Source organism: Melopsittacus undulatus, chromosome 11, assembly GCF_012275295.1.
Source record: "Melopsittacus undulatus isolate bMelUnd1 chromosome 11, bMelUnd1.mat.Z, whole genome shotgun sequence".
Classification (NCBI taxonomy): Eukaryota; Metazoa; Chordata; class Aves; order Psittaciformes; family Psittaculidae; genus Melopsittacus; species Melopsittacus undulatus.
Genome location: NC_047537.1, coordinates 20,541,686 through 20,568,244, shown reverse-complemented (window position 1 = coordinate 20,568,244; position 26,559 = coordinate 20,541,686). Strand labels below are relative to the sequence as shown.

At 43.3% G+C, this 26,559-nt stretch overlaps 2 protein-coding genes across 3 annotated transcripts; one reads left to right on the top strand and one right to left on the bottom strand.

The window, feature by feature from the left end:
• Window positions 1–6,939: 6,939 nt before the first annotated feature.
• Window positions 6,940–19,357, bottom strand: SCPEP1 (serine carboxypeptidase 1). The gene is made up of 13 exons (XM_005146187.3): window positions 19,251–19,357; window positions 17,807–17,952; window positions 16,511–16,600; window positions 15,459–15,614; window positions 14,933–15,007; window positions 14,656–14,728; window positions 13,614–13,651; window positions 13,303–13,431; window positions 11,812–11,896; window positions 10,941–11,054; window positions 10,168–10,305; window positions 8,485–8,648; window positions 6,940–8,381 (listed from the first exon to the last, which is right to left on the bottom strand). Exons 1-13 carry the CDS (start codon window positions 19,300–19,302, stop codon window positions 8,316–8,318), a joined length of 1,326 nt encoding a protein of 441 aa, XP_005146244.3. The 5' UTR covers window positions 19,303–19,357; the 3' UTR covers window positions 6,940–8,315.
• A 116-nt stretch (window positions 19,358–19,473) lies between these two features.
• COIL (coilin) lies at window positions 19,474–24,780 on the top strand. 2 transcript variants are annotated; one of them, XM_031046400.2, is made up of 7 exons: window positions 19,474–19,731; window positions 19,993–21,136; window positions 21,460–21,546; window positions 22,148–22,195; window positions 22,708–22,783; window positions 23,971–24,059; window positions 24,574–24,780. In XM_031046400.2, exons 1-7 carry the CDS (start codon window positions 19,481–19,483, stop codon window positions 24,661–24,663), a joined length of 1,785 nt encoding a protein of 594 aa, XP_030902260.2. In that variant the 5' UTR covers window positions 19,474–19,480; the 3' UTR covers window positions 24,664–24,780. The 2 variants fall into 2 exon arrangements, with proteins under 2 accessions (XP_030902260.2, XP_030902259.2); XM_031046399.2 differs by having other exon boundaries at window positions 23,971–24,709.
• Window positions 24,781–26,559: the final 1,779 nt, after the last annotated feature.

Sequence of the window (26,559 nt, the reverse complement as noted above, 5' to 3'; positions counted from 1 at the left end):
TTTACTGCAAATGCAGAAGAGTTCTCCTGGGGGGGGGGGAGGAAGGGGGGAATAACACAAAGAAATTCAAAGTGCAGAGATCAGATATGAACCTTTAGGAAGAGTTGTGAGGAGAGCGGAAAGGGAAGCAAAATATTTGATCAGCAAACTCCTCTGAAGTTAGAGCAGGGTTCTTAAGATGTGGAAACGTTCAGCTGCTATCTCAGGACCCTTGAACTCCTCTTCAGGTTACAGAGGGATTGAGTTTAGCACACGCTCAAGGGTGTCTATTCAAAGTATTCAAACACCCGTGAGCTGGTACTCCTCAGAGCTGTGGGAAGCACACCCATGTGGAATCAGTGACTGTCAGACTGACTGCTCCCAAGTGGAGCTCAACCTCTTCAAAGCTTCAGAACACAGGGGTGTCATTGCCCCACCTTGCTTCCCCAGATTGCCTTGGAGTGCTTCCTTGCACCATCTCTGACTCCCCTCTCTGTGCAGTCCTGGACACCAAAGTGGAGTCACACCAAGTACTGCTGGGGAGGGGGGAGAAGAAAGGAATATTTTTTCCTATTAGCCAGACCAGAGGAGGAATTCCCACACCTCAGAGGGGGTCACGCTCTGTCTCATAGAATCCAGTTAACCTCCACTGACTCCCCTTTACCTTCTGGTGAAAGAAGAATGAACTTATTATAGATATGCAAATAAATGCAAGCATAGATTTAGACTAAAACTGTCAGCGTTACAACCTGTGTTATTCTGGCATTAATTTGTAAGGGGTGGGGGGATGTGGGAGGAGAAGAGAAAAAAGCTCCAGCTATAGATACTATAGTTTGGGGAGTTAATATTGAAATCAGGAACTGCCACAGACAGCTTGAGCACTGGAATCAAACTGATAAGGAGAAATGAAGAAGCTGTGAAAGATGTCACTGTAGACAGCTGAGTACTGTGAGCAAAGATCTGACAGCTGGGAGATGATTTGACAGCACTGAACTGGGATGTGGGATGCTGTCAATAAAGGTCCAAGATCGGAAAGCTGGGGGTACCCCTAATGTGCTGAAGACAAGATACTGAGCTGAACATGTGCTGCATGCTTGCTGGGCAACTGCACTGGCAAGGCAGTTTGTAAGGCTGAATCAAAGAGGAGGTAGACGTTTATTGCCAGTGGATGTACTGGCAGTACTCTTTGCTGATCTCTGCTTCTCCAGTTCCAGGTAGAACGTGTCTGCTAGTGCCAATGGGCTCTCTTTCCTTACTGGTTTATCAAAGATGTTTGGCAACTTCTTCACTTCACTCATGCTCTATGTGGAATAAATATTTTACATGCTGCAAATCAAGTTTTCTGCACCTGAAAGATTGTGGTGCTGCTACCATATTTATCTGTTCAGAATAAAGAGTTCAAGAGGAAACATTTCGTTCAATGCCACAGGCCATGGCTGTCATTTGCAGGCTTTCTTTACAATCAGCTGCTTTTCCATCAATGTCACTTCCACTTATGTAGAAAATTGTAATCTGGTGTCAGAAAGAGCATCCAAGAAGTGAGTTCTCCAAGGCTGATGACCTTTATCTATAATTCTGGTTGTGTTCCAGCACACAGCAGCAGCATCTTGAGACCCAGCCTCTCAGAACAGCCTCAGAGGGCAATTTCTTTTTATAGTATATACAAATGTAACCCTCATTGAGCATCTGGCTTCTACAAATCTTACTGTATTTTGAATCAAATCCTGTCTCCCACTGGTTGCTGGAGCTCTGCTTAGCAACAGAGCAGATGTGCTTTATCATTTGGATATTTTCTTTAAGTGTCATGTAACAGGCAGCAAGAACTGGCTTATTAATACTCTTGTCCTGCTTGAAAACTTAGCCTGAGAAAACTTTTAGCTCTTAAATAATACTTCCAAATTACTTAGGTATGACACAGAAGTAAGATGCTTGACTTTTTAACTGCCATTTTCTCTAATCTTTTTTCTATTATACAATAGTTAAATGAGAACAAAACAGCCCTTAGGAATTTTGGGGAAGTGTTTTAACAAACAAGAATCTTCCTTTGAACATTTCTAGTTGTTAAAGGACCTCATCTTGCAAAAGTGGTTTAATTTTGTATAGTGTGATTGCTCTTGGTCAGTTTCAACAGCGTTTTTACCAGATTATGAATTAGGTATGTGCAAAACTGCTAGATCAGCCTGGCTAGATGGTTAACTGCACTTACCTCAGCAAACACACCAATGTCATTTTCCTCATACAACACATATACTTACCCTCAGAGACATTGACCAAAACTTCAAGGATAGCCAGGGAATACACCATGTGACAAAGAGCACTCCCAAGCACAAATCACAGACTGGAATGCTATGTTCTGGTTAACACTGGCTGATGTAGCTGTTACTTGCAACCATCATGCCTTGTTGTAATTGGGGTTGTGCTCACAAAGACCGAAGTACCTACTCTTATTAAGTTAAAATTAAACAATCCTCCGTAGGTTCACATAAACCCGTTTCCACCGTGAATTTACAGCATCAAACGCGTGTTTCCAAGCGCTGACCAGGAATTTCCAAGGCTGGCACCAGAGGTGTAGCTGCTAACGCCGGGGTGGTCCCATGGTATTTGGAGGTCTCCTTACTCCACCAAGTGGCCACCCATTTCACTGCACCAGCCAAGAGAATTCATTGCTGGCCACCTTGAGTAGGGCTGCAGGATGAGCCCATCAGCGTTTCCCTGACTAGCTGCTCCAAGCAGTTGGGCAGACTTACATTTGCCTCAGATTATAACGCGCAATGGCATCTGGTGACCTCCTGAAAACATTAATGGTGTCAGAAAGCATCTAATCGCTGCCAGGCCACTAGGTCATTTCTGAACCTAAGTGCTTCAGGAAGAGATCTTCACTCACTTGCAGGAGAGTCTGGGTACAGTGAAATGTTTAAAACACCAAGACAACCATGTAAACAGGAGACCTGGTGTAGCTGCTGCAGTAAAGTTATTTTCAACTTCTACTAAAAAGCTGTCAAGAAACAAACAATATTCTGTGTCTAAGCAGCAAACATTAACAGAACTAAGCCCTAGATTCTTGAAGACTTTTTTTCCCTTCCCTCCCTTGATTTATTAAAAATCACCTAGCAAATCATGCAGCAGCTGTTAAAGCCTGAGGATGCAGCAGCCAATGTATTTTCTTTCGGCTAACTGACCCATAACACAGTACATGAACTGTGCAGTGAGTTATCATTTATTGCTTCAAATAGTTTCCAAAATCTTGCTTATTTTGTGCTATCCATGATGGACTACACAACATCTGAGTAAACACGTTCCATCTGCAATCTTGTTACAGCTGTCTGCAGGAATGTAATTCCCAGATACTGCTGTATTTAGCAACATGTTCTGGGACAGAATAATAAAATTAGAACATGATATACCATAGTGATGCTAAAGCCAAACAGTGATTCCTTGTTGTGTCTCCAAACAGATTGTGTGAGACGGGTCCAAGTTGTCTGACTAATGGGAGATAAAGGACAGAACACAAACATTTATGCAAGAGAATGTAGGTGCAGCAGCATCACTGCTGTGACCACCAATGGTGCAAATGGGCTGAGGGGCTAAGAGCACAATCTGACTGTTTCAAAGACAAATGGCCACTGGCTTGCTTGTAAGGCAACAGTCCTGAAACTGGCGTTTTAGGAACAGAGAGGCAATTAGAAAAGCAGCTTAACCAGGCTGGTTCTAGCAGCCTTGTAATTGCCTTTTGAAAATGATTATGGTAAGCATTATCAAATCTACTGAGTGAAGCTTGCAGATAGAATTACTGCAGCTGTCTCTCATGCTTAGATGATTCACTGATACAGCCAGATTCATCACAGTATCTACCTATACATTTTGGTATTGAGACTGAGGATAAAAATTAGGGGAGAACAGAAGTGAGCTCCTTAATTTAAATTGGCGTCAGCAAAAGTATGATTTTTGTCTCCCTGCTGTACACTCATTCTGGCCTTATTTGTTCAAATCCCCTGTGAATCTGTGGCTGCTTTTGCCTACGTGATATCCAAGTAAGTGTTCTGGATGAATAACTTAAACATCCTAAAACCCTCCCTTACCACAAGAGTACTTTGGCATAATACATCAAATGGAAATATTGAACAGCAGAGCCACAGTGAGACATTTGCTGGACCTGGATATTATGTGGATGTTTTTGGTTTTCTGAGACACCTCAACCTCTTCCCTGCAGTATTGGACCCACAGAATAAACAGAAAACCACAACTCTGGACCTCAAAAGGCCCCTCTGTGAGCTGAGACCTGATATACTAACCTCAAAGTAGATTGTTTACAGTGCCTGCCCAGTCCCTGGGACAGCAAAGAGGGGTTACTGTCTGTCCCGCTGTTCCAGAGGTCCCTGTAAGAGGAGAAATCCTCACAGTCCACCTCTTGCTTCCCAGCTTGTGGGAGCCCTCAACACCACCAGCTGGCTATGATACATGACTACGATGCCATGGCCTTTTAGTGCTTTGGTTTGCAACCTCTAGTAGGTTAGGAGGAGGGAAAACAAAAAAAAGGCATTAAAGTATGCTTTAGATGATGCCTGGCAGTGACCAGACCAGTACCTTTGTTCCTCCCCAAGAGCCAAAGCTACTCTTTAACTATCAAATCTACTGTATAGTAAAGGCCAACAAAAATTTGTGAGGGTGAACTGTGCTCTACTCACACTCTCACTGTTCCCTCATCACTGTCTGTGGGTCAGATAAATTACTACTCCTTTCCTGAATCCCTTCTGGAGAAACATGAACATAGCCCAGACCTCAGAACTGACACACACAAATTGTCCTGCCTTACAGCAGAGTAGACATAACATGACAATGAAGAAGTGCTCCAAGATTTCCCTTTTGCCTCAGTACAGATGTTCTTTTGTTATGCTTTGAATTCTGAGATAAGCAGATGCTGCAGTGTTTCAAAATGTTCACCTTTGAAAACAATAAACCCCAAACCAAACCTACAGCCACTTGCCCACTGTTAAGCCTCAAACACATAAAATTGATGAGTATTGCCAAAATCCCTTTGGAAATAGCTTGATATTCACTCTTCCTACAGCAAAAATATTGGACACCAGCTTAGTTACATTAGACACAACCACTGTGCCTACACAGATACTTCTATGGTAGCAAATGGGCACATCTTGTCTCCTACATTCATCTGCAAACACTAGTCTCAACCTCTACTGCGTAGGAATAGCAGTGAAAGCCAGACCAAAGGTCCATCTGTCCCACAGGCTTTGTGTACCAGTGGTCACGAGGCACAGGTACATTACTGGTTTAAGGTACAGCAGACACTTCAAGTGCCCCTTTCCCATTGTATCAGCCCAGATTCAGCAAAACTGAAGGAAAAATACATCTGTTTATCACACAGAGGATAACTTTCAGGTTTCCTTCTTCGGCTCAGAAAACAGAGTATAGAAAGCCCAAATTGTCAATGCTGAAGAGACAGTGCTAAATTAGTAGTTTTTAACACAGATTTGTTTCCGTGAGGATTATCCTCAACTGATGGTGAGCAAAATAAGTCAGTAGCTCTCAGGCTACCTATGCAATCAAAGGCTGCAACTGCAGAGGCTGAAATGCAAACATGGGGCTGGTCTGAGTTGTTCAGCATCTGTAAAAACGTTATTAATATTTAGAACTATTAATTCAAATCGATTTGCCAAGCAACAGCCCTTATCTGCACAGAACATACTGCATGAAATCAAAATGGACAAAGTATGTCACTGCTAATCAGATACACAGTGAGACTTGAACTCCTTTCAAAGCAACCAATTTCTTACTGCATCTGCTGGACAGGTGACCTACCTTGTGATGAGCCAGAGCTCTGACGCACAAGTAATTACAAAGCCTTTACTTTTTTGCTGCTTTTTTGTCATTTGCATGTATATGAACACTGTTTAATAAAGAAGATAAGAACAGCAGTAAATGCTGCTTTCTGGAGATGCTGTCTACTCAATTCTTTCCTTCTGTCGAGCCCTATAGAATCAGTTGCTTGGGCATAATGCAAAGTATTGTATACAACAGGTTTCAGGACTTCAAGCCAACTCAAACTGCTGTTGTGGTTTAAATGGGAGAAAACTTGTGGGTTGAGCTAGACAGTGTAATAGGTAAAGCAAAAGGACACATACAAGCAAAGCAAAATGAGGAATTCATTCACTGTTTCCCACGAGCAGGAAGGTGTTCAGCCATCTCCAGGACAGCAGAGCTCCATCACATGTAACTGTGACTTTGGAAGACAAACGCCATCACTCCCAACATCCCCCCTTCCTTCTTCCAGGGCTTTATAAGCTGAGCATGATGTCTTATGACCTGGAATAGTTGTCCTTGTGTTGTCCTTATGTTAGTTTGTATGTCCTTGGGTTAGTTGTCCTGGTGTGTCCCCTCCCAAATCATTGGGCATCCCCAGGCTCCTCACTGGTGGGGTGAGAGGCTGAAGAGGCCTTGACACTGCCTAAGCACTGCTCAGCAGTAACTAAAACATCCCTCTGTTATCAACACTGTTTCCAGCACGAATCCAAACCATCACCTATATACTATGAAAAAACAAACTCTATCCCAGCCAAAACCAGGTTCATATTTACTTGCTTGGTGAGCTATTTTGAAACACTCCTAGAATGCAGACATGCAGATTTACACACCTTCCCTTCCTGTTGTTCTTCTAATGTTCAACAAGAGCACACAAACAATTGCTGGTTTGATTCTGCCTGGCCATTCTGGGTGCCCTTCATGCTCTGAAGAGGTGCATTTTGTGAATAGGACAGGAGGGCTGCAGTCCCTGGTGCATGTGCTCCTCCTCATGCGATGCAGTCACTGGAGAGAGCACACATCTGTACCCTTTCCTCTCAAGTGTGTCTGTGTCTGGTCCCATTGGCAGGGGCTTTACACTGAAAAGCCAAACCAGAAGAGATGTGATTTTGAAGCAGTGAAATCCATGTGATACCACAAAGAGATGAATTAGACCTATTTATTGAAAAACATTTAAAAAAGGATAACCTGGATTTGCTCAAGGCCTCAGGAACACAGTTCAAGCAGAGAACACAAAGAAGGAAAGCAATTATTAGTTGCCAGTACTCCAGCTGCTGGGTTATTGCTTATGTGTTTACATTGCAGTATGGATCAGCCCTGGCTAAGGCAACACGATCTGACATTTCCTGACAGTTTCAGTTGCTGGAGTAATTGAGGGGCTTAGGAGTTATTTAGGATTCTGACAGCTGGAACAAGCTGTTGTGCCTCCCATCAGACACCACCAAACATGTCACTTTGTGCTCCACAGCTGAAGTCAAATGATGTCTAAAGTCTCCTCTTGACTGCGTACTATATAAAAATAAATGTTTAAAAATAATAGGTCTGTACAAGATTTAAAGTTATAGAAAAACATGGATCAAGATATTAGCTCTAGCTTCTATAGCCTTCTTTTAAGCAGTGATACTCCCTTTCAGAATTATGCTGTTATTGCTCAAGTACTGCTCTCCTTTCCATTCTCCAGGCTTAGCTTTGGTTTTAAGAAGCTTCTGTCCATTAGGACTCTCTTCTGTGCAAAATAAGAGTATTAACAGGGCTCCTGCTTCAGCATACAGGAAAGCAGGAATTCCTGCTGGATGTGCTTTAGGTGTTAAGGCAAAGTCTGAGTAACTGTTGTTAAAGAGAATGAAAACAAAACCCAAAAGGTCAGATGAAAAAGGTCAAATCCTCCTCTGGGGGTGGTGGTGAGGGGGTGTTTTTCCTTTCTCCATAGCACAGGAAGCCTGAAGAATCTTGGATCCTAACTCAGACACCTCAGCAAGATGAGATGGACTGTGATTCCTCTCGGGCACGTCCTCTACCCTGGCATCTCAATGTCTTCAGTTTGCAATCCAGCCAGGTGACTGAAGCAGAGGTCTCAGGACAAAGGAAGGTACGTTCCACAGCTTCATGATACAGGTTAGCTCTCAGATAGGAACAAACAGCAAGTCTGTCAGGACTCAAATCAGTTTTGGTGTGTGAACAAAGAAGAGAGCATTCAGGAAAGTGCAGCTTTTTACAAAAGCACAAAATACTTCCAAATCAAAGGCAAAGGCTCAGAGCTAGTTATGACAGTGGATTTCCCTCTGGAAAAGTCACGATGAACAGTGTGAAGGCAGCAAATCACAACTTACAAATTCAAAAGCAACAACTTATTAAAGGAATAAGAACACTTTTCCGTAAGTACTTGCACACGCTATCAGCAAGATCAGAGAGGCTGTGTCCAAACAGCCACTGCTCCTCCTGCACCTTATCGTTCCAGATTTGTGCCTGCAGGAGCACTGACACTCATCAGGAAGTCATTCCAGCTGGGCTTCCCTTCCTTAGTGCTCCTGCTGGGTCACCATCTTGACCATTTTCAGTGCCATCTCTCCTTGATCAGACGGTACCTGTCATAGAGAGGAGACCACACAGTAAGCAGCTGTTATAAGGAAGCAGACAGCAAGCACATATTCATCTTCAGTTTTCTTGCTGGTAACATATATTATTTACCATGTGCCCAGCCTTAAGTATCCAGAAGAAAGCAAAATTCTCATAGGCCTTGTGGAAAGCAGCTGTCTCAGTGGATTCTGGAGACACATAGAGCGCCTTCCACCTCTGCTGGCTGAACTGCTTCAGATTAGGCCATTTCAGTTTCCGTATCCATGCCTCCTGGCCTGTTAGAAGTAAGAGATAGACTTGATTACAGATGCTGTCATAGCAAGTTGTGAGTCCCAGTTCAGCTGATGCCCACTAGATACCAATACAGCAGAGTCAGCAGAAAGTCCATGTGTGCTCAAATTCTAAACCCAGTTTTGCTGTGCCCGAGGAAATGACCAAGGCTGTGCTCAGAACTAGCTGTGACGAACCAATGGAGGGAGAAGGCTAAAAAGCAAACAGTGAAGATATAAGTGATATGGACTTATGATGGCACAAGTTGAGCACGTGATTCTTAAGGCCTCTGCACAGACCTAGCAATTCTGCTTTACTCCTCAAACACCTTGAATGTCCTGCCACAGAGTAGGATCAGCCACACCAAGTTCCCTGTCTGGGAATCAGAAGAGACACTGCTTCTTTTGTCTGCTGCAGCCACTCGTCAAGAAGAGCTTGCTGAGAAGACTGAGGTCAAGAGACCAAAAAGATCAATTTCAGGACACCACTGGAGACCAAGCTTTAGTCTACCACTGAGCTACTGGGGAAAATTACATGTTAACTGCAGCTCAGTTTTAGCTCAAAATGTGATAAATTGGAGTACCACTAACTGCTAATCTATTTTGACAGCCTAAATACTCTGGTTTCTGATTTATTGATTGTTACATTGTTCATGAAGGGCATCTGAATAACTAAGTTGAATATCAGACACAAAGGATGCAGCCTTTCACATCACAGAAACGTGTGTGCAGATTATTTAAATCAATAAGAAAAGGTGAATGGAAGAGAACAGAGCAGTCCTGCAGCAGGAGGCATTTCAGCAACACTTGGCCTGGCTCCAAACTGCCACTTGACCAAGCCTGCAATCTACAGGCAGCAAGGGACAACAAAGGCCTTGAGTGGTCAAGATGTGCAGGAGCTACACACGTTACTGTAGGTGTGACCCCTCTTCAACTGCACCCTCCCTGCTGTCCTGGTTTAAACTACTGCTGAACCCATGACACCTGCTGAGTTACCAACACCCTTGTTCCATCTCACCTGGCACCATGCCCTCTGCTACAGGCCACTCAGTGAGGGCTGACCTGGATTGTGCTCAAGTCTGTAGCCAGATTTATGACCTTTGCCCCAGGAGAACAGGATTGTCAAACCACAGCAGAAGAGAGGATAATCTCCATTGTGACTAGTCATCTAGCCTCATTCTTCATTTATGAATGAGCATACGCATATACATATGTGTCTATCCAGAAGAATTAACTGAATTATGGGCTACCTCCATACTTATGGACTTCACTGAAACAAGCAATTATTGATGTTACAGATCCAATTCCAAACTGTGTAATGGAGGTGAAGGAATTGCCTCCCTCAGAGGGATGTAAACAGAACATACTAAGAGCTGCTCATTTATTACTGTAGTATTTTAAGTGTAGCCAGTTGAATAGGACATTTACACAGAAGACTGGAGAAATCCAGGTACCAATATTACTGCAACTGTATATTCTATTTGTCACATGTTCTGTTCCAAATCTCAGTCAAGAAGTTCCTTACCCATGGTGTCAACAATGAGATCCAGCTGCCCATTATAGACCGTAACATTGACATTGGCTGCCAAAAGCTGATCAACGATATCAATGACAGGTCTCATGAAGTCCTCAGCCATGTTCTCAAAGACCTCTTTGGACTGACCTGGTTGGAACCAGAAAGAAGACAAATTTTAACTGATGAATAATGTCATCCCCTTGCTGGGACAGAAGCAACTGGTGAAGAGTCCTAAACTGCAGTTCATGGCTGCATCAAACTGTCCTAGCCCAAAGTGGCAGCCAGTGATTTATCAATCTGAGGAACTAAAGAGAACCAGAAAGCAGATATGCTCCCGCTGGAGCTCACAGACAGCAGTGTAGCTTCTGGCTGCTACTATACACATGCAGCATACTGGCATCAACCCTTTAAGCCTCCTTTCTGTTTTATACCCTCCCCTCCACACCATGCAGCATTACATGATGCCAGATTTCTGGCAAAGAAAAATAGACAAAAAATGCATGAAAGACAGAAAACAGCTGCTGAGATACTGAGGATCTTCTTCATCCCTGAATTTTAGCTGCTTGGCTAAAGACAGATACAAGCAGCAGAATCAGAACTACATCTGCTCCCACAGGCCTGCCCCATCACATGCTCATTTCTGAGAGTAAATCCTCTTTCTTAGGCCCAAGGATAATGACAACTGAATGTGACTGCTTACTGCAGTGAAGCATCTTCCTACAGACTGTGATACTGTAAACAGCAATAATGGACTCAGATGCACAGAACAGATAGGAAAGTACCTCCCCATTTCACACAGTCAGGTATAATTTTTAGCTTCTTTCTGATGGGTCCATTCATCAGCTCATTTAGGCTGTTTTTGTGCATATTTCTGACATGGCGCTGGTAAAGTCCCGCTGAAGAAGAGAGAACACACTTGGATTAGTGGCACATTTAACCCAGTCAACCTGCACAGATAACAACTTTCAGTGCTACTGTCATGGCCAAAGTCTATTCTAATGAAAACACAACACCAGAGAGAGAGATTTGCTTACTTTTACTAGAAGCCATTGATGTCAACCCTTACTTTTGTCAGGGGATGATATGGAAGAACCTAATCATCCATTTCTACTTTTAGCTAACACAGCACTTTTCAGGGGACCAGCTTTAGCCTCTTGGTACAGACACAATTTTCCTCTCCTCAAGAGACCAGTTACTTTCAAGCTGCAGTGCTTTTAACTGTGCTATTCACCTTCCCAGCTGAAGCCAATAGAAAGAGCTAAAGACCTTGAAAGAAATTATGTGTTTTCACGTTGATGCATAAGCATCATGGAGCAAGAGAGTCTAATGAGACCATTTATATTGATGAGACATTTTGTGTCCCAGCTTGAACACAGAAATGACATTAAGAGGAAGTAACTTCAAGGTCATAAAACTATGTTGCAATTATTCTAATTCCTTGGTGTCATTTGTGTAGGATGTATAGGTGGAGCTGTAATCTATGAGGGTTGTTCCACATTCCTATTTCTGTAAAGGCAAACAAGTTCTGCTCAGGAGAGTACCAATATCCTTTGGAACAGAAAGCCCCATTTAAGGATGTGCTAAAACTGAGGCTGTTTCCAACTAAGAGCTGAAGGTGAAGCTCAGAAGCTCAAATACATAAAAGCAACTTACTGAGATAGAGATTTCCTTGTTCATTTGATTTCATTTCTGGAACGTCCTTAGTCATGATGTTATAAAAGTTCACATTGTCTGTGTTCTGAAAACACACGATAATTTCAATAACATGGAAAGAGGTAAGTAAATCTTAAATTAAGGACCCTGTGACCTGCCACTTTACCTACACATCAGGAAGATACTTCTGAAACAGCCTGGGTTCTGCATCTGCTCTGAGAAGCAGGGAAAAGATTTCTCAAGTCTGTATTGTTCACACATGGGCTGTGCCAGAGATGGTGTTTACTTCTCCTAAATGGATGTGAAACTACAGGAGGCCTTACACCCTGCAAATGACTGCAGATTCTCACTGCTCATTAGAGAGAGCTGCAATGCCAGATGATGCTTTCAGATGGTCTCTGCTGCTAGAGCTAGTCTAGGTGGATGCTGCCTCTTGCTCAACATCCTCCCATCCTACAACCCTGCAAAATCTAAAATGCTTCCTCAAGAACATGATGATAACTATCAGCCATCCTTCTCTTGGAACTGCTGGACATGTCCAAGAACTGAAGAATGGCAGCTCTGATACAGACAATAAGGCTGCCTGCATCCAAAGGACAAGTGTGACCAGTTTTGCCATTAGAAAAGTTACTTGTGATTCTTAAAGTTCTGCTTTATTCAGTTTTTAAATAAAACTTAGCCCACATCAGTAACTCTAGAAGAACTGAAGTGCCTGTACCCTGACACTGATACCGCAATTGGGAGGAGACAAGCAGACTTGAAGAGGAAGGCAAAATGGGAACCACAAGTTCGTTCCAAACAGCAAGAAGTGAAACCAGCTACATGCAAGGCACTACCAGTTCTGAAATGAAACAAATCATTAAAGAAAAAAGCAAGAAAAGCAGCTCCAGATTAGTGTTCCCATTTGAGGAGGCCAGAGCCTTACTTAAACAAAAACACAAGGAAGAATAAGATTTTTGGAGCAACTCTTCAACAGGAAAAAACAAGAGCAAAACTTTTAAGCTGGGACTTTCTACGTAACAAGATAAGTAACCCACAGTAACAGGGCATAACTTGAGGTTCCTTCCCATCCTGTGCACCTATTGTAGTTCTTGAGAGATCTATGCTTAATGAAATTTGTGTCTTGCTAGATGCAGTTTTCAGTATTCAAAGCAAAGCTTTCAAGGAGACATAGTTCATGGAAGTTGAAACTGGATTCTATAGACATCAATGAGACTAGCTGCATGCTAAAAATTAAGCATCTATGTAAGTGATGTTCCAGGCTGAAACCTTGATTCAATACTGTGAGACCCTGTGTGTCACCCTACCCCCTGCCCCTTACAATCTCTCGGTGGTGCACAGCAAACAGCTTTTACATCAGCACTGGGATAAAACAAACACTGGTAAAAATGGATGCAGAATTCATGCCAACCAAGTGCTCATAGAAAGAAGGAACTGAAATCGTGGCCTCCCAAGGCACTAGTTACTAATGCTGGCCAAAGAAGATCTCACCTCTTCAATGACACCTTCAGCCTTGCCCCAGAGCTCAGTGGCCAGCCCATATTCATTTTTATTTATTGCATCCATTATTTCTCTGGCGACAGCAGTCACCTCTGCTAGTCCATTATCATCAAGGAGAGACTGGAAGACAAACACAAAAGAGGACAGCTTGAATTGTAATTCACATGTATTTCTCAATAATGGCCTCCATGCATTGGAGGTTTTATTCTGGCTAAGAGCTAACCTTAAAAATCAACATCCATTTATACCATTTGGCAGTACAAGTAATCAGATGTGGACTGAGAGTTGAAGAAGGTACTTACAGTGCTGTAAAGGTAGGGCCCCCAAGACAGGACAGAGTCTAAAGAAACAGAATACATTTCAAACATTTAAGTTTTTGACATACAATTTCCTTTATTTTTCCTTTTTTGTAGCAAGAATGATTGTGACAAAAATATATGAAGATGATTTAATCAGTAAAAAGGTACTGTCAGCTCAGTTTAGCCAAAAGGCTATATGCTGCAGAGTAGGTTCTTTATAAACCCTGCAGACCAACAAACACATTGCAACACCCTTAAGCCCCAAACATTTATCAGTGAAATCTATTTAAAACAACAGACATGCTCCTACCAAGGTGTTCTCACCCTGACACTGTAGCACATTGCCAGAATACAGGAGAGAGGTCTGACAAGTGAATGGGCATTATCTAAACTGATCTGTTTGCAAAAGTTACAGGGGGACAAAAGGATCTAGTTAATAAATGAAATCTGGTTTGTAACAAGTTTGTTTATAAGGGCTCGAGGACCAGCTGATAAGAGACAGACAGGAGTTTGTTTGATATTGTCCCATGCTGTGGGGGATCTGTGAAGCTTGTCCTTGCTAATCTCATTGAAGGAACAAGAGTCCTTTAGTCTGTTTTGTCCTTCACCAGACACCCCCCCCCCTATCTCTTATGGGTCTGTGAGCACATCAGCTCTTCAGCACAAGGTCTTCTTGTGAAAAGAAAAACCTCAGTTGTAACCTTGTGAAACATCTGGCAGCCACATTTTAAGTGCAGTACTACCATAAAACACCTCAGGGGCTGTAGAAACGCATAGGGCATTTTACAACCACCCCATTTCAAATGCAAGTATATTCCTCACTGACTTTGCTTTCTATCTTTTTATAGTCTAGATACACTCTAAAGGTAGATTCTTCAATCACAGCTTGCAAGGGTGAAGTATTTCTTTCTGATTTACCAGACTCACTCGAGGTTTCATTCACTGAAGGCAGAGTTTTGACTCTAAGTACCCATGGAATGATTAAGAAAATCCCAAGAAAACCAAAGCAACAAACCATCCACAGACTGAGGATTTTTAAACATACCCAAAGGAGAAATCCATGAGTCTCCAAGAGCAGTTCCCATAAAATTGCACTTTATGGTCCCTTTTTGAACAGCCTTGGTGGAAAGGAACAAAAAACACAAACAAAAAAATCAACTTTTAGTAGATATTTGTGATTCTAGAACCAGTTTTCTGTAAGTGGAAAAAAAAAAGCAGCAGTCTGAATGAGGCAACAGGGACAGCGTATTTCAGGAAACACAAGTACTTAGAGAACACCACGTTTTACAGTGAAAAGTGAACTATATCCTCCAGCTACTCACCCTATGCAGCTCCAATGAAATGCCAGCAGCCATTTTACCTCCATAGGATTCAGAAAATATGTAAAATGGGATGGTCTGGAGAGAGAGAGAAGCTACATATGAAGCCATTGGGCAGAGGGCAGAAGAACCTACAACAGTTCCCCACAGAACCCAGGCACTAGCTGTTCACCCATCACTATCAAACACGAGATATGTTTCCAATTCTAAACAGCAGATAAGAGTCCTGTTACATCCTGGGGAGTTACTGGGGCAACTTTTGTAGCAGGCACTTCAGTATTTTAGCACTAGAAAGAGCCATGATCCTACATGCTTGATGGACAATAACCCACCACACTGTTTCTCTAACTAGCACCACATTCAAGATACAGCTTTTGAACTGTAGGAAGAATACTCACACTGACTCCCATCAGATGCACACTACCTGGAGCAAACACTGCCCATCTGGAAGTCTGTTCACTAATTCTTTTTGAGATCCGTTTAAAAGCATGACAAAACACAATTCTAACCAAGAATTCAATTGACTTACCTGGAATTCTGTTCTACATGTGAAGAATTCTCCAAGAAAAACCATCATATCAGAAACTACAGCGGAGAGGTTTTTGGTAAACAAGCTACAGTCATCCACATAACTGAATCCAGTGCCCACAGGATTATCCACAAACAAGACACTGGCTGCCTGCAACTACACAAGCAGAAAGAAGGTTTGTATGAAACCTCAGTTCGGCACCAGCAATAACCTTAGTTTTGATGACACAAATGATTAACTGAGACACTAAATCTTTGGTCCTGAAAGAACTTGCATTAAAACTAGATGAAAGTCCAAACCAGAATGGAACAGAACATCTCTCAGAATGTGAAATAAGAGAATTTTTCTTTTGGTTGCTGGGCTTTTGTGAAATCACTATAGCAAATGCTAGTTGTATAGTTACAAGTGTACAAATGCAACCAGGAGATCAGGGCACAGATAGCTAACACTCAAAGCAGGAAGGCTCACAAATAAAGGGGTACAACATCAGGTTTTTCCATTTGCTCAATCTGAAGCAAGAAAAGCACCAAAAATATCCCAGTGACCCAAGGACAGATCACCCACATAACCTAGGGAACCAACAGAGCAATTAAGACTATTGGCAGTTCAGAGCACAAATACATTTCATTAAATAAAATGCCACCTTCATAGGCAGCTGTAATTTGTTCTCCCTTGAAGGCTATACTGGACTTGTAACTATAAAGCCACTGGTTTTACACTGCAGCACGACTGTACAGTGAAGCCATGATCTTAAATAACATCTTTCTAGGATTACCCTGCTCAGTTTCCCAGACACCTCCAATTCATAATCTCATGGAAGCCAAGATGTGTTCCATAAAATCACATTAACAGGTCTGTTCTTCAGTTCTTAGTCTGTTCTTCAGTTCTAAAAACCAATTTATTATAGTTGAAGTGAACTTTAAACTTTATTTCCTTTATTAAACTTTTTCTATGAAATCAACTATTCTGTTCATTTTTTGATGGTTATCATCTGCTTACACAAGCTACAGGCATCTGCAATTAGTAATTAGAAGATGAACTCTCTACTATACCCAGGTTGTGTTTCTTGGTTTCATTTCTCTGTCTAATGGACCAATCTCTTCAAAATTCCCAAATCCACAGCCTGAAGATCCCGGACCTCCCTGTGGGGAAATACCAAATGACAAATAAGCTAAAAGGCTGCATGGTATAGATATGACAGACAGGAGAAAAAGAAAAGCAAGCCAGTAAGTACAGTGACAGATTGTAAATTTACAAGAAATGGCTTTTGCACTCTGTGTTAATTTGCAAAGCAGCAAACTAAATTTCTTCATCATAGATTTTCATTATGTGCACACATGCCATTCCTGAAAGAACTTAAAGAGGAGCAACTACCCACTTCTGAAAGCATCTAATAAGTTGCATGCTACGTGAGTGCACCTTGAAAGCCTTTCCCCTTATTCCCTTAATATGGAATGCAAAAACTTGCTCTCTACAGAGGTTTGCAAGCCATTAGTTTTATCAGTGTGTGCATTTCACTCTGAAGAAATAAGCCAGAAAGAAAAAGACCAAGTCATGAAGTCATTATATTCAACATCAACTTCTGAAATGTACTGCTGGAGGTGAACATGCAGCACACACCACTGCCTTTCATCAGACTGTGATTAAGTGGGACCAGAGTCTCTCTAACTTGTTTGCATTTAGAAATCTTTCTAGATCTCTGATTATTACCTACTCTCTCTCTGAACATTGTTCAGACTGTAAGCTCTTCAGAAGGGAAGCTGGGATGCTACAGTATAATTGTAGTGTCTGCCACAAAAAGCACTATTATTGAGTAAAAGCTGAGAACAACCTCTGTTTCTGCAATTTACCTGATGGCAGGTGAGCATTTGGGGGCACTCCACAATTGCAGAATGATACAGAATTATAGAATAGTTAGGGTTGGAAAGCACCTTAAGATCATCTAGATCCAACCCCCCTGCCATGGGCAGGGACACTTCACACTAAATCTTATCACCCAAGGCTTCATCCAACTTGGCCTTGAACACTGTCAGGGATGGAGCATTCACAACCTCCCTGGGCAACCCATTCCAGCACTTCACAACCCTAACAGTAAAGAATTTCTTCCTTATATCCAGTCTAAACCTCTGCTGTTTAAGTTTCAACCCATTATCCCTTGTCCTGTCACTACAGTCCCTAATGAACAGTCCCTCTCCAGCATCCCTGTAGGTCCCCTGATCTTCATTATTTCTACCTCATTCACAAGGGCAATTCTTTAGAATCGGACAATTTTGAACACTATTTCTGTTGAGCTGCAAGGTACCCATCATAAAAGATGTTACCATTTAAGTGTCTTTTCCAAACCTTACCTGAAGCCACAAGATGAGGGGTAATTCTGTGAAGTCTTTGGTTGGGTTGTTTGCATAGTAGAGCCACCAGAACATGTGGGCCTTACTTCGAACTTGCACATATCCCCACAGCTCTTTGGGCTCTTGGGGTTGCCTCAGAACTGCACCTGTGGGGGGAATCAAAAGAAGAATCAACCAGGTTAAAAGGTAGCTTTGGGCTGTCCACTAAATTTGTTCCAATACATCACACTGCAGTCTTGGGGTTGATAATTACAAGTGCTTCCATTAAAAATAATTATACTATAAGGAACCTGACTATAGTTACACCTCCACACACTGAGTTATCACCAGTGAATGAAGTGTGTCATTAACTGCCTCATTACCAGGGCCTGACCTTGCAGCTGCAGCCAAAACAGTAGCCCAGTGGCCAGGATAATGTTTTCTATCAGGGAAACATTTAAAGTCTTTATGTCCTGGGCCAAAAGCACAGCCCTGCCAGACAGGATGGAATAACTCACACCAGGGCCACCTGTGCTCTGCCAGGGATCCAACACTTAGATCCCAGTCTCTGGGAAGATCAAATTACTGTATAGTCCCCAATGAGAGTAAATCCAGAACAGAGAGATCACTTCTAAACGAACCCAAAATCTAATCCTAAACTCAATTAAATCAGCAGAGTCTCGCCAACAGAAACTGCCAGTCTGTCTAGGACATGGGCACTTCTGCAGGAACAGACCTTTGAAATCACATCCCTTAATCTGCCAGATCACAACAGCAGCCCCCAAGAGAAACATGTTTTCAAGCCACAGTGCTCAGTCTTTGCTGCTCCATAGGACATAGCCATGTTCTATCAGCACGGGCAGCACCGTACTTTCGTTGCCAGCCCTTGCAGCAGCAGCAGCGACACGAACATGGCTGCTCTGCGCCTCACAGCCCCTGACCTGAGGGGTCTCAGAGGTGAAATCCTGTGCCCGTGTCAGCCTGCACCACTGAGCACAGCAGTAACCTCACACACAGGCTGACACTGCTCTCCGTGTCCCTTGCACTGCCAAAGGGAACGGGGTCCAGCAGGACAGACAACAGCTCGGGATTCAACAGTCATGGGAAGCGCTGCCCTGGTTTGTGGGCAGCCTCTCTCGCCCATGTGAATCAACAGGGACCCGAGTGCTCGCATTCCTGAGGCTCCGGGAGCGCAGACCCCTCAGGAACATGAAAGCCCCCGACAGAAACACAGCGACAGCCCAGCCCGCCCCGAGCTCGGCCTGCTCCCACCGGGACAGCCCCTTCGCCGCCTCCCGCTCAGGCCCTGCTCAGCGGCGGCCACAGGACGGAACGTGCCATGCCAGGGGCTGTGGCTCCAGCGCTGCCCGGAACAAGACCGCAGCACAGAGCGGGACACAACCCCCGCCCCATCCCATCCCATCCCATCCCATCCCGTCCCGTCCCGTCCCATCCCGTCCCGTACCTGCCGCCAGCAGCAGCACGGACGCCACGGTCGCGGCTCGCAGCGGCCCCATCCCGCTGCCCGCTCCCGGCGCTGTCCCTGTCCCATGCACCGGGGCCGGAGCCCGATCCGCCCTCAGGGGGCGTGGCCCGAGCGCCGCGCACCTCCCGCCCTTTTTGGCCCACACTTGGCTCCGTCGCCCTCTCGCCCCGCCCCTCACCCTTCTCGGCCCCGCCCCCTTCCCGTCCAAGATGGCGGCGGGCGGCGGCGGCCCGGTGCGGCTGCGGTTGGTGTTTGACTTCCCCCCGCCGGGCAGCCCGGGCTGTGCGCTGTGCTGGCTGCTGCTGGAGCCGGGCCGGGTGCGCCTCGTCACCGACCTCATCAGCCTCATCCGGCACCGGTTCGGCTTCAGCCGCCGGGCCCGGCTCAGCCTCTTCCTGGAGGGGGCGCTGCTGCCCCCCACCGAGAGCGCCCGCCTCGTGCGGGACAACGACTCGCTCCGGTACGGCGAGCGGGGGAGCGGAGCCGCGGCACCGGGGGGGGGGTTAGGGTTAGGGTTAGGGTTAGGGTTAGGGTTAGGGTTAGGGGCTGGCGGTGAGCGGGGCCCGTTCCCCGGGACACCCTGAAATGGGATGGAGAGAGCCCAGGGGTTGGGCATCCCCTCAACGGCAGCCACCAGAGGAGAAGCCGACCCGAGCTGCTGCTGAGTGGGGAAAAGGTGTTAATTGTGATGAACGGTGGCTATTGCTTGTTTTTTTGACAGAGTAAAACTTGAAGAGATCGCTTCGGCTGAGTATGAAGAGATAGGTGATGGCTTCTTGAATACACCAACAGAAGACAAAAAAAGGCATAGACAGAAGAAGGAAGAAGACTTCTCTTTAAATGAAAAACACAAGCATAGAAAGAAAAAGAATAAACATAGGTCTGGGTATCCTTGTACGGAGGAGACTTCTGTAGATATTTGTGACTCTCATAAAAAGCACAAGAAAAGAAAAAGAACGGATGGAGTTAGTGAAAGAAACAGACTCACAGAAGGTAATGAAGAGACCTCTGGCCAATCCAAAAAGCTTAAAAAAACAGGGAGAGAGAAGGAATTGGCAGCAAAAAAGAAGGATGGAAAACAGACAAAAGCCGCAGCAGCAGAGGTGGATTCAGAACAGGCAGGTCAGAGCTCATCTCGACATTACGGTACAAATAACACAAAGAAACCAACACAGTCCAAAAAAAGGAGGGTGGGAGTTTCCCCTCCCTCCAGCACATCCTCAGACAGCGACAGCAGTGAAACAAGCATACAGCAAAATAAATCTTCCCATAAATCTATAGTGTCGACACTTCCCAAAGACAAATCCCAAGCTGCTGCAAGAGCTGATGTGAAAACTGTTGTTGCTAATAAAGTGACTGTAAAGTGCAGTGATGACAACTCCACTAAGACTGCAATTAGTAAAAATGCTAACAAATCCACATCCTCTAGTTCAGATTCTGACTCGAGTGCAGAGGATGAGAGGGTGGCAGCAGCACACAACACTATGGCAAAGGAAAAGCCACTGCCCAGCGCCACCAGGGCTCCCAAAGCACAGACCTCAGAGTCTGAGAGCTCAGGTTCAGAAACACTCGTAAAAAAATCTGCAGCAGATGCTGGACCGAGTAATTCCATAGCAAGAACCTGTTCCAAACCATTGCCAAACAGTAGTCAAGGACCACTTGCCAGCACAGGGCATGGAAGGGGTTATGGAACAGGAGAGGATAACTTCAGGAGAGGACCTAGGGGCCGTGGGTATCATTGGATGATGAGGGGCCAAGGCCCTGGAAAAGGAGCCAACCCTAGCTTCTTCTATAACTACAACAGTGAAGGCCAGAAGCAGAGGCAGGTTAATGAAGCTGTGACAAACTCCTCTGTTCTTGTCCAGGTGAGTGACTTACAGTCATAGGTCACCTTTCTCTCGCAGCTTTAACTATACAAAAACTGCATAGGATGAGAGTAATTCATAAAAGCTCTAATAGTAGGATAAAGGGTGATCTTAACTCAGTAAACCTGATATTTATTGTATCTCCATGCAGCAGTCTGAGGAAGTATTTATGAAACAAGATTTAAGTGATTGTATTATGTCTCTCAAAGCAAAGTACTCAGATATGTACCATAATTCTTCTCAGAACGTCTTACAATCCTTACTTTGTCTTCCAGTTTATTAATACAGTAATTAAATCAGTGGATTTACTGTTTGTTTCACAGAATCCCATAGAGGTCCCTAAGAGAGACTATACTGTGTTACCTCTTCTAGCTGCTCCACCACAAGTGGGAGAAAGAATTGCCTTTAAGGTAAAGAACTTGTGAAATACTGAATGTTAGTGAACTAAAATGGTTTCATTTGGGCCATGGTAAGTTTTGCAGGACATAATACAGATCACATAGTCCTGACATCAAAAAGCTTACACTGAAGAACTTCATCTTGTATTGTTCTGGGACGTTACCCTAGAAGTATAAGAGTTGGGAAGGAGTCTTCATCCTACTTATGTGTCCATTTTTAAAAGTTGCAGGGAAAGCCAGCATTAAAATTAGGCACTATAAAAAGTAAAGATGCCTCTATGTTATTTCTCTATAGTGTTTCTATAATGTTATTGCAAATTTTACCATACAAATAATTTACTACAAAATAAAGTAAATGGAAATTAAAGAAATCACTGTGGTTGAGGAGACTGGGATCTATCTCCCTGATCTCCTCTCACAGCCTGACCTGAACTAAATCCTTTGGAACTCTTAAGTCCTGGAAGACTGTTGGAGCCTGTGATCGGCATCAGGATCCAGGAGTGGGAAACTTGATTCTTGCACTTTCCTCTTGCTGAAGACAGTGTCTGGGTACAGGTGGCATAATCAGGGATCTGGAAAAGTTGTAATTTGTTATTTTTGTTTCTTTCAACAGCGGTTGGAACTAACTGAAAATTACTGTCCTGAAGTTTCAGACTATAAGGTACTGGTTTCTTTCCTCCTATCATTCACTCACAAAACTATTACAGGTGAGGTTGTGCAGCATTTTTCCTCTCATCCAATTGACTCCACAGGCTATTCCTGGTGCAGCAGTAAAACCAAAAAGTAGAACCCAAAACTGGCTGAAAATTTGAAAGGTGTAGAAGTTATTAAAAAAAGCATTATTAATAATCATTAATATTTCAAAAATGACAAAAATACCAAGTAGAAAAATGCAGCTGTATTTGAGTCTACTGCTGCCTGAAGTCCAGGCAAATTCTTGAAACTGGTGCAAGTAAAATTTGTAGCTACTTCAGGTGATTTTCTGGATAAGTACTGATTGAAAGTATAGCCAGTGACCATGAAGAACATCATTTTATTGATGTCAGTAGCTGCAGATTTTATATATATAGAGCCAGATTTGACAGAGCTTTGTCTACCTGTGATCAAGTACCATAGTGGTTATCCAGTGCTGAAGTGTGTCTTACCTGATTCCTTCTTTGTTGCTTTATGAAGGAGGGAAAAATCATCAGTTGGAATGCTGATAAAAAGCAGATCGAGCTCGAGATCCTTTCGCCATCAGCAGGACAACGTATGTACCCTGGGAAACCAAATGACTGTCACATGCACCACTTGGAAAACAGCTAATCCAATGCACACGTCATGTTTTAGGAGTATTTCCAATTCCCTTGAGTTCATCCTCAAAAGCCTATTTAAGTGGAGAAGTTCAAACATTTGCTTGATGTATTAAAGATGCTCATAGGTAATTTGTCCAGTCAGTGTGAGTGGTCAGTAACTCATCTCTGTTGGGATTTCATTCCCTCCAAAAAAATTAAAATCATTGTATGGAATTGCAGAGGAAATTGTAGATTATAATGGTGATGTCAGTGAAGCCACTGTCCTCAGTGGTTGTGGAACTGAGTCCCTGCAGTGACAAAGTACACTTCAGAGACCTACCCTATGCGTGTTTCTGAAACTGGATGTGGATACTGCAGTTGCCATTTAGCCCAGAATTAATGAATTATCATCATTTGAGTATTTTTCTCAAGCTTTGCAGCATATTGTTGATGAACTTCTTCACTTGGAGTATTGTGTGCAGTTCTGGTGTCCTCGACATAAAAAGGACATGGAACTGTTAGAACAAGTCCAGATGAGGGCCACGAGGATGATCAGGGGACTGGAGCACCTCCCATATGAAGACAGGCTGAGAAAGTTGGGGCTGTTCAGCCTGGAGAAGAGAAGGCTGCGTGGAGACCTCAGAGCAGCCATCCAGTATCTGAAGGGGCCCTACAGGGATAATGGGGAGGGACTATTCATTAGGGACGGTAGTGACAGGACAAGGAGTAACGGGTTGAAACTTAAACAGCAGAGGTTTAGACTGGATATAAGGAAGAAATTCTTTACTCTTAGGGTGTTGAGGTACTGGAAAGGGTTGCCCAGGGAGGCTATGGATGCTCCATCCCTGACAGTGCTCAAGGCCAGGCTGGATGAAGCCTTGGGTGATATGGTTTAGTGTGAAGTGTCCCTGCCCATGGCAGGGGGGTTGGAACTAGATGATCTTGAGGTCCTTTCCAACCCTCACTATTCTATGGTTCTATGCATATTAGGCAGTTACCTGCATTTTGATGTGTAGTATTCAGTTCTACCTCAGATTTTCTTTTACAGTTATGAACCCAAACCCCCAATTTAAATTAAAAAAAATGTTTGGATTATGTTTCTAAATATGGAAAACATTTAAACATTTTTGTTGAAAGTTAATGAAGCTGTTTGGTTTTTAAGATGCAAAAGAGCCAGGGAAATTTGATCTGGTTTACCAGTCTGCAGATGGAGCAGAACTGATTGAGTACGCTATTCCTCAGGATACAAAGGTATGTGGGTGTCCTGTTTTGAAGCCTGTTCCAAGTTTTGCACAGCTGATACATGCCCTGCTTTATGACTCTGTTCATCTCAGTGAGGTTCCCTTTGTAGGAATATATCTACTTAAAATAAATGTGAAGAGAAAGAATTGTTCCTTTCTAGCAAGAATGTGCATGACTACAAGATAAGAATCACATCTGGGATGTTCCTCAACTAACAAGGTTCAAAACCAGTTATCGAACTGTAACTTTTTGGCTTTACTAATAAACAGTATCACCTCTAGGTAGAGTATCAGTTCTTACAAGATTATTCATTTCAGGCACTGGTTTCCTTACCTGCACCTCTCCTTATGAGGACATCAGTCAGGCTGAGGTTCATCAAGAAGATCGATGAATCTCAGGAAGGATCTTGTGATCTCTGTTCAGTCGTGCTGCCGTTCAAGTCTAGACAAAGAATAATGTAGGATGAATTGCATCTGCCTGTACAGCTTGTATGTACTAATTATTGTCTGTATTTTGTTTTCAGATAACTGAGAGCTGGGATGCACTGATAGAGCCACGACTGATTGTGGAGCCTCCAGTTAATGGATCCAGCATTGAAAATGGAACAATCTGAAATATGAACAAATGCAAATAATTGCCCGGACTGTCTTTGTGCCATGCTGCCTTCTAGTGCTGAGGGCAGCAGATGAACTGGTGGATATTTTTAATAAATGGTTCTAAAAAGAAACTATGCCAAAAGGAAAAGGAACGCTTTTGTCTTGGGATATGTTTTTAATGTAATACAGGAATACTTTTTTCATTATAGGAAGCCTTTAATATATAGACGTCATTTTTTCCTCAATGGAAGCTTAATAGCAGATCTTATACCTACTGCTGCGAGTTGCAGAACTGGAATGGTTTGATCAAAAAGATGAAATATGACCTTGTACTGTCAGTAACTGCATTTAGATGTCTGGGTTTGGTTAGAGCCAAATTAACTGCTCACAGAGGTAGCTTTCTGTAAGGACAGCTAAAAACAACACATAAAATGAAATATAGATGTTGTTGATGTGCACATCTCTGCAGCTGCAGAACATGATACACATGCCATGACCTTGCAGTTATTACTAGGGCTTACCAGAAAATACGAGTTTCAAGGTTCTGTAATTTTGAGAGGTAGATAAATGGTATCAGTAATGTCAGAACCAGCAAAATATAACAGGAATACCTGGCAAAACCTTGTCGGGTGGGTTAATCTGTGTAGGCTCTGAAACCCTGTTTGTTTTAAAGCAAACCTTTTTGCCCTTTTAAGTGCTGAAGTTTCTGTGCCACCTTTCCTTTCCTCCCCAGTAGTGGAACGAGTCGCCAGGCGGTGGCAGTGCGCTTCCCTGACATGCAAGTACAAGCACATCCAAGCCATCACATGGTCATCTTGGCAAGTCTTACAGTTTAAGATGATCCCTGTCCCGGGGAGTTGAGTCTTAAACAGAAGACATGGAAAAAAAACCCAAAACCATAGCTAAAAACACCTGGAAAATTGCCCATTATGGTTTAGCTGACATGTGCTCCGATTAGTGCATGACTATATTCAAACACTGCACGCCGTCACACTGCCCCTATTAAAATCTCTTGGTTGTGAAGGAATCATTTTTATCGCAGTAAAACCAATGTGTGTACTGCAGTTCTCCTTAGTTGCTGTTATTTTGTGCCAGAATTTGCTTTTTAGAGCAGAATTATGTGGCCATTCTTGCAAACTGGAAAAAAAGCAAATTCCAGAAGCATAGCACAGTCGTGCTGAGGCAGATGGGATTAATTAAGAGACTTGTTTTCTTCCCCCTAAAGGAAATTGTTAGTTTTGAGCTCTGATGAAATTGCAAAAGCTAAATATGCAAGGATTTCACAACGCTTGAGAGCAGGATTTACCTCTTGTTCCATTGTCCACAATGTTGTGGCTACACATTAAATGGATAGAGTCCCTCTGGTTGTAAGGAACAGATGATGCTTGAAAACAAATACACCCCCAAAAGAGGATGTTATGAAGATAAAATCTTGAGGTTTATTTATCCATTGTTAGCAAGTTGGGGTGAAACTACCGCTTCAATGCACAATTTACATCAAACTGAATTACATGCAGCCTGAGGGAGCTGGCTGAGCGCCCTCCCTGTCACACCCATCCACCCAAGGCCTAAATGGGGGAGATGTGGAAAAGGACAGAGCTTGCATGTGAAGGAGTCTGGAATTTTGATATCATTTTGATATCATACCACTCTGCATATGAAATCCAAAAATGTCAAACTATCAGAAAACCTGCCTCAGTGTTTGCTCTGCCATGTGCACATGAGGGACAGTTCTGCTGTACTTCCAACTTCCTGCTCAAGCTCCAAGAGGCACTTTGAATACCCAGTATGTGGGCAAAGGGTTAGATTCAGTTCAGAACCACGTGAAGTTCTCCAGGAATTGAAAGGAAGCAAAGAGAGCAGCAACTTCAGTAGCTATTTAAATGGTAAAATTCTTCACTAGTTTTTAATGC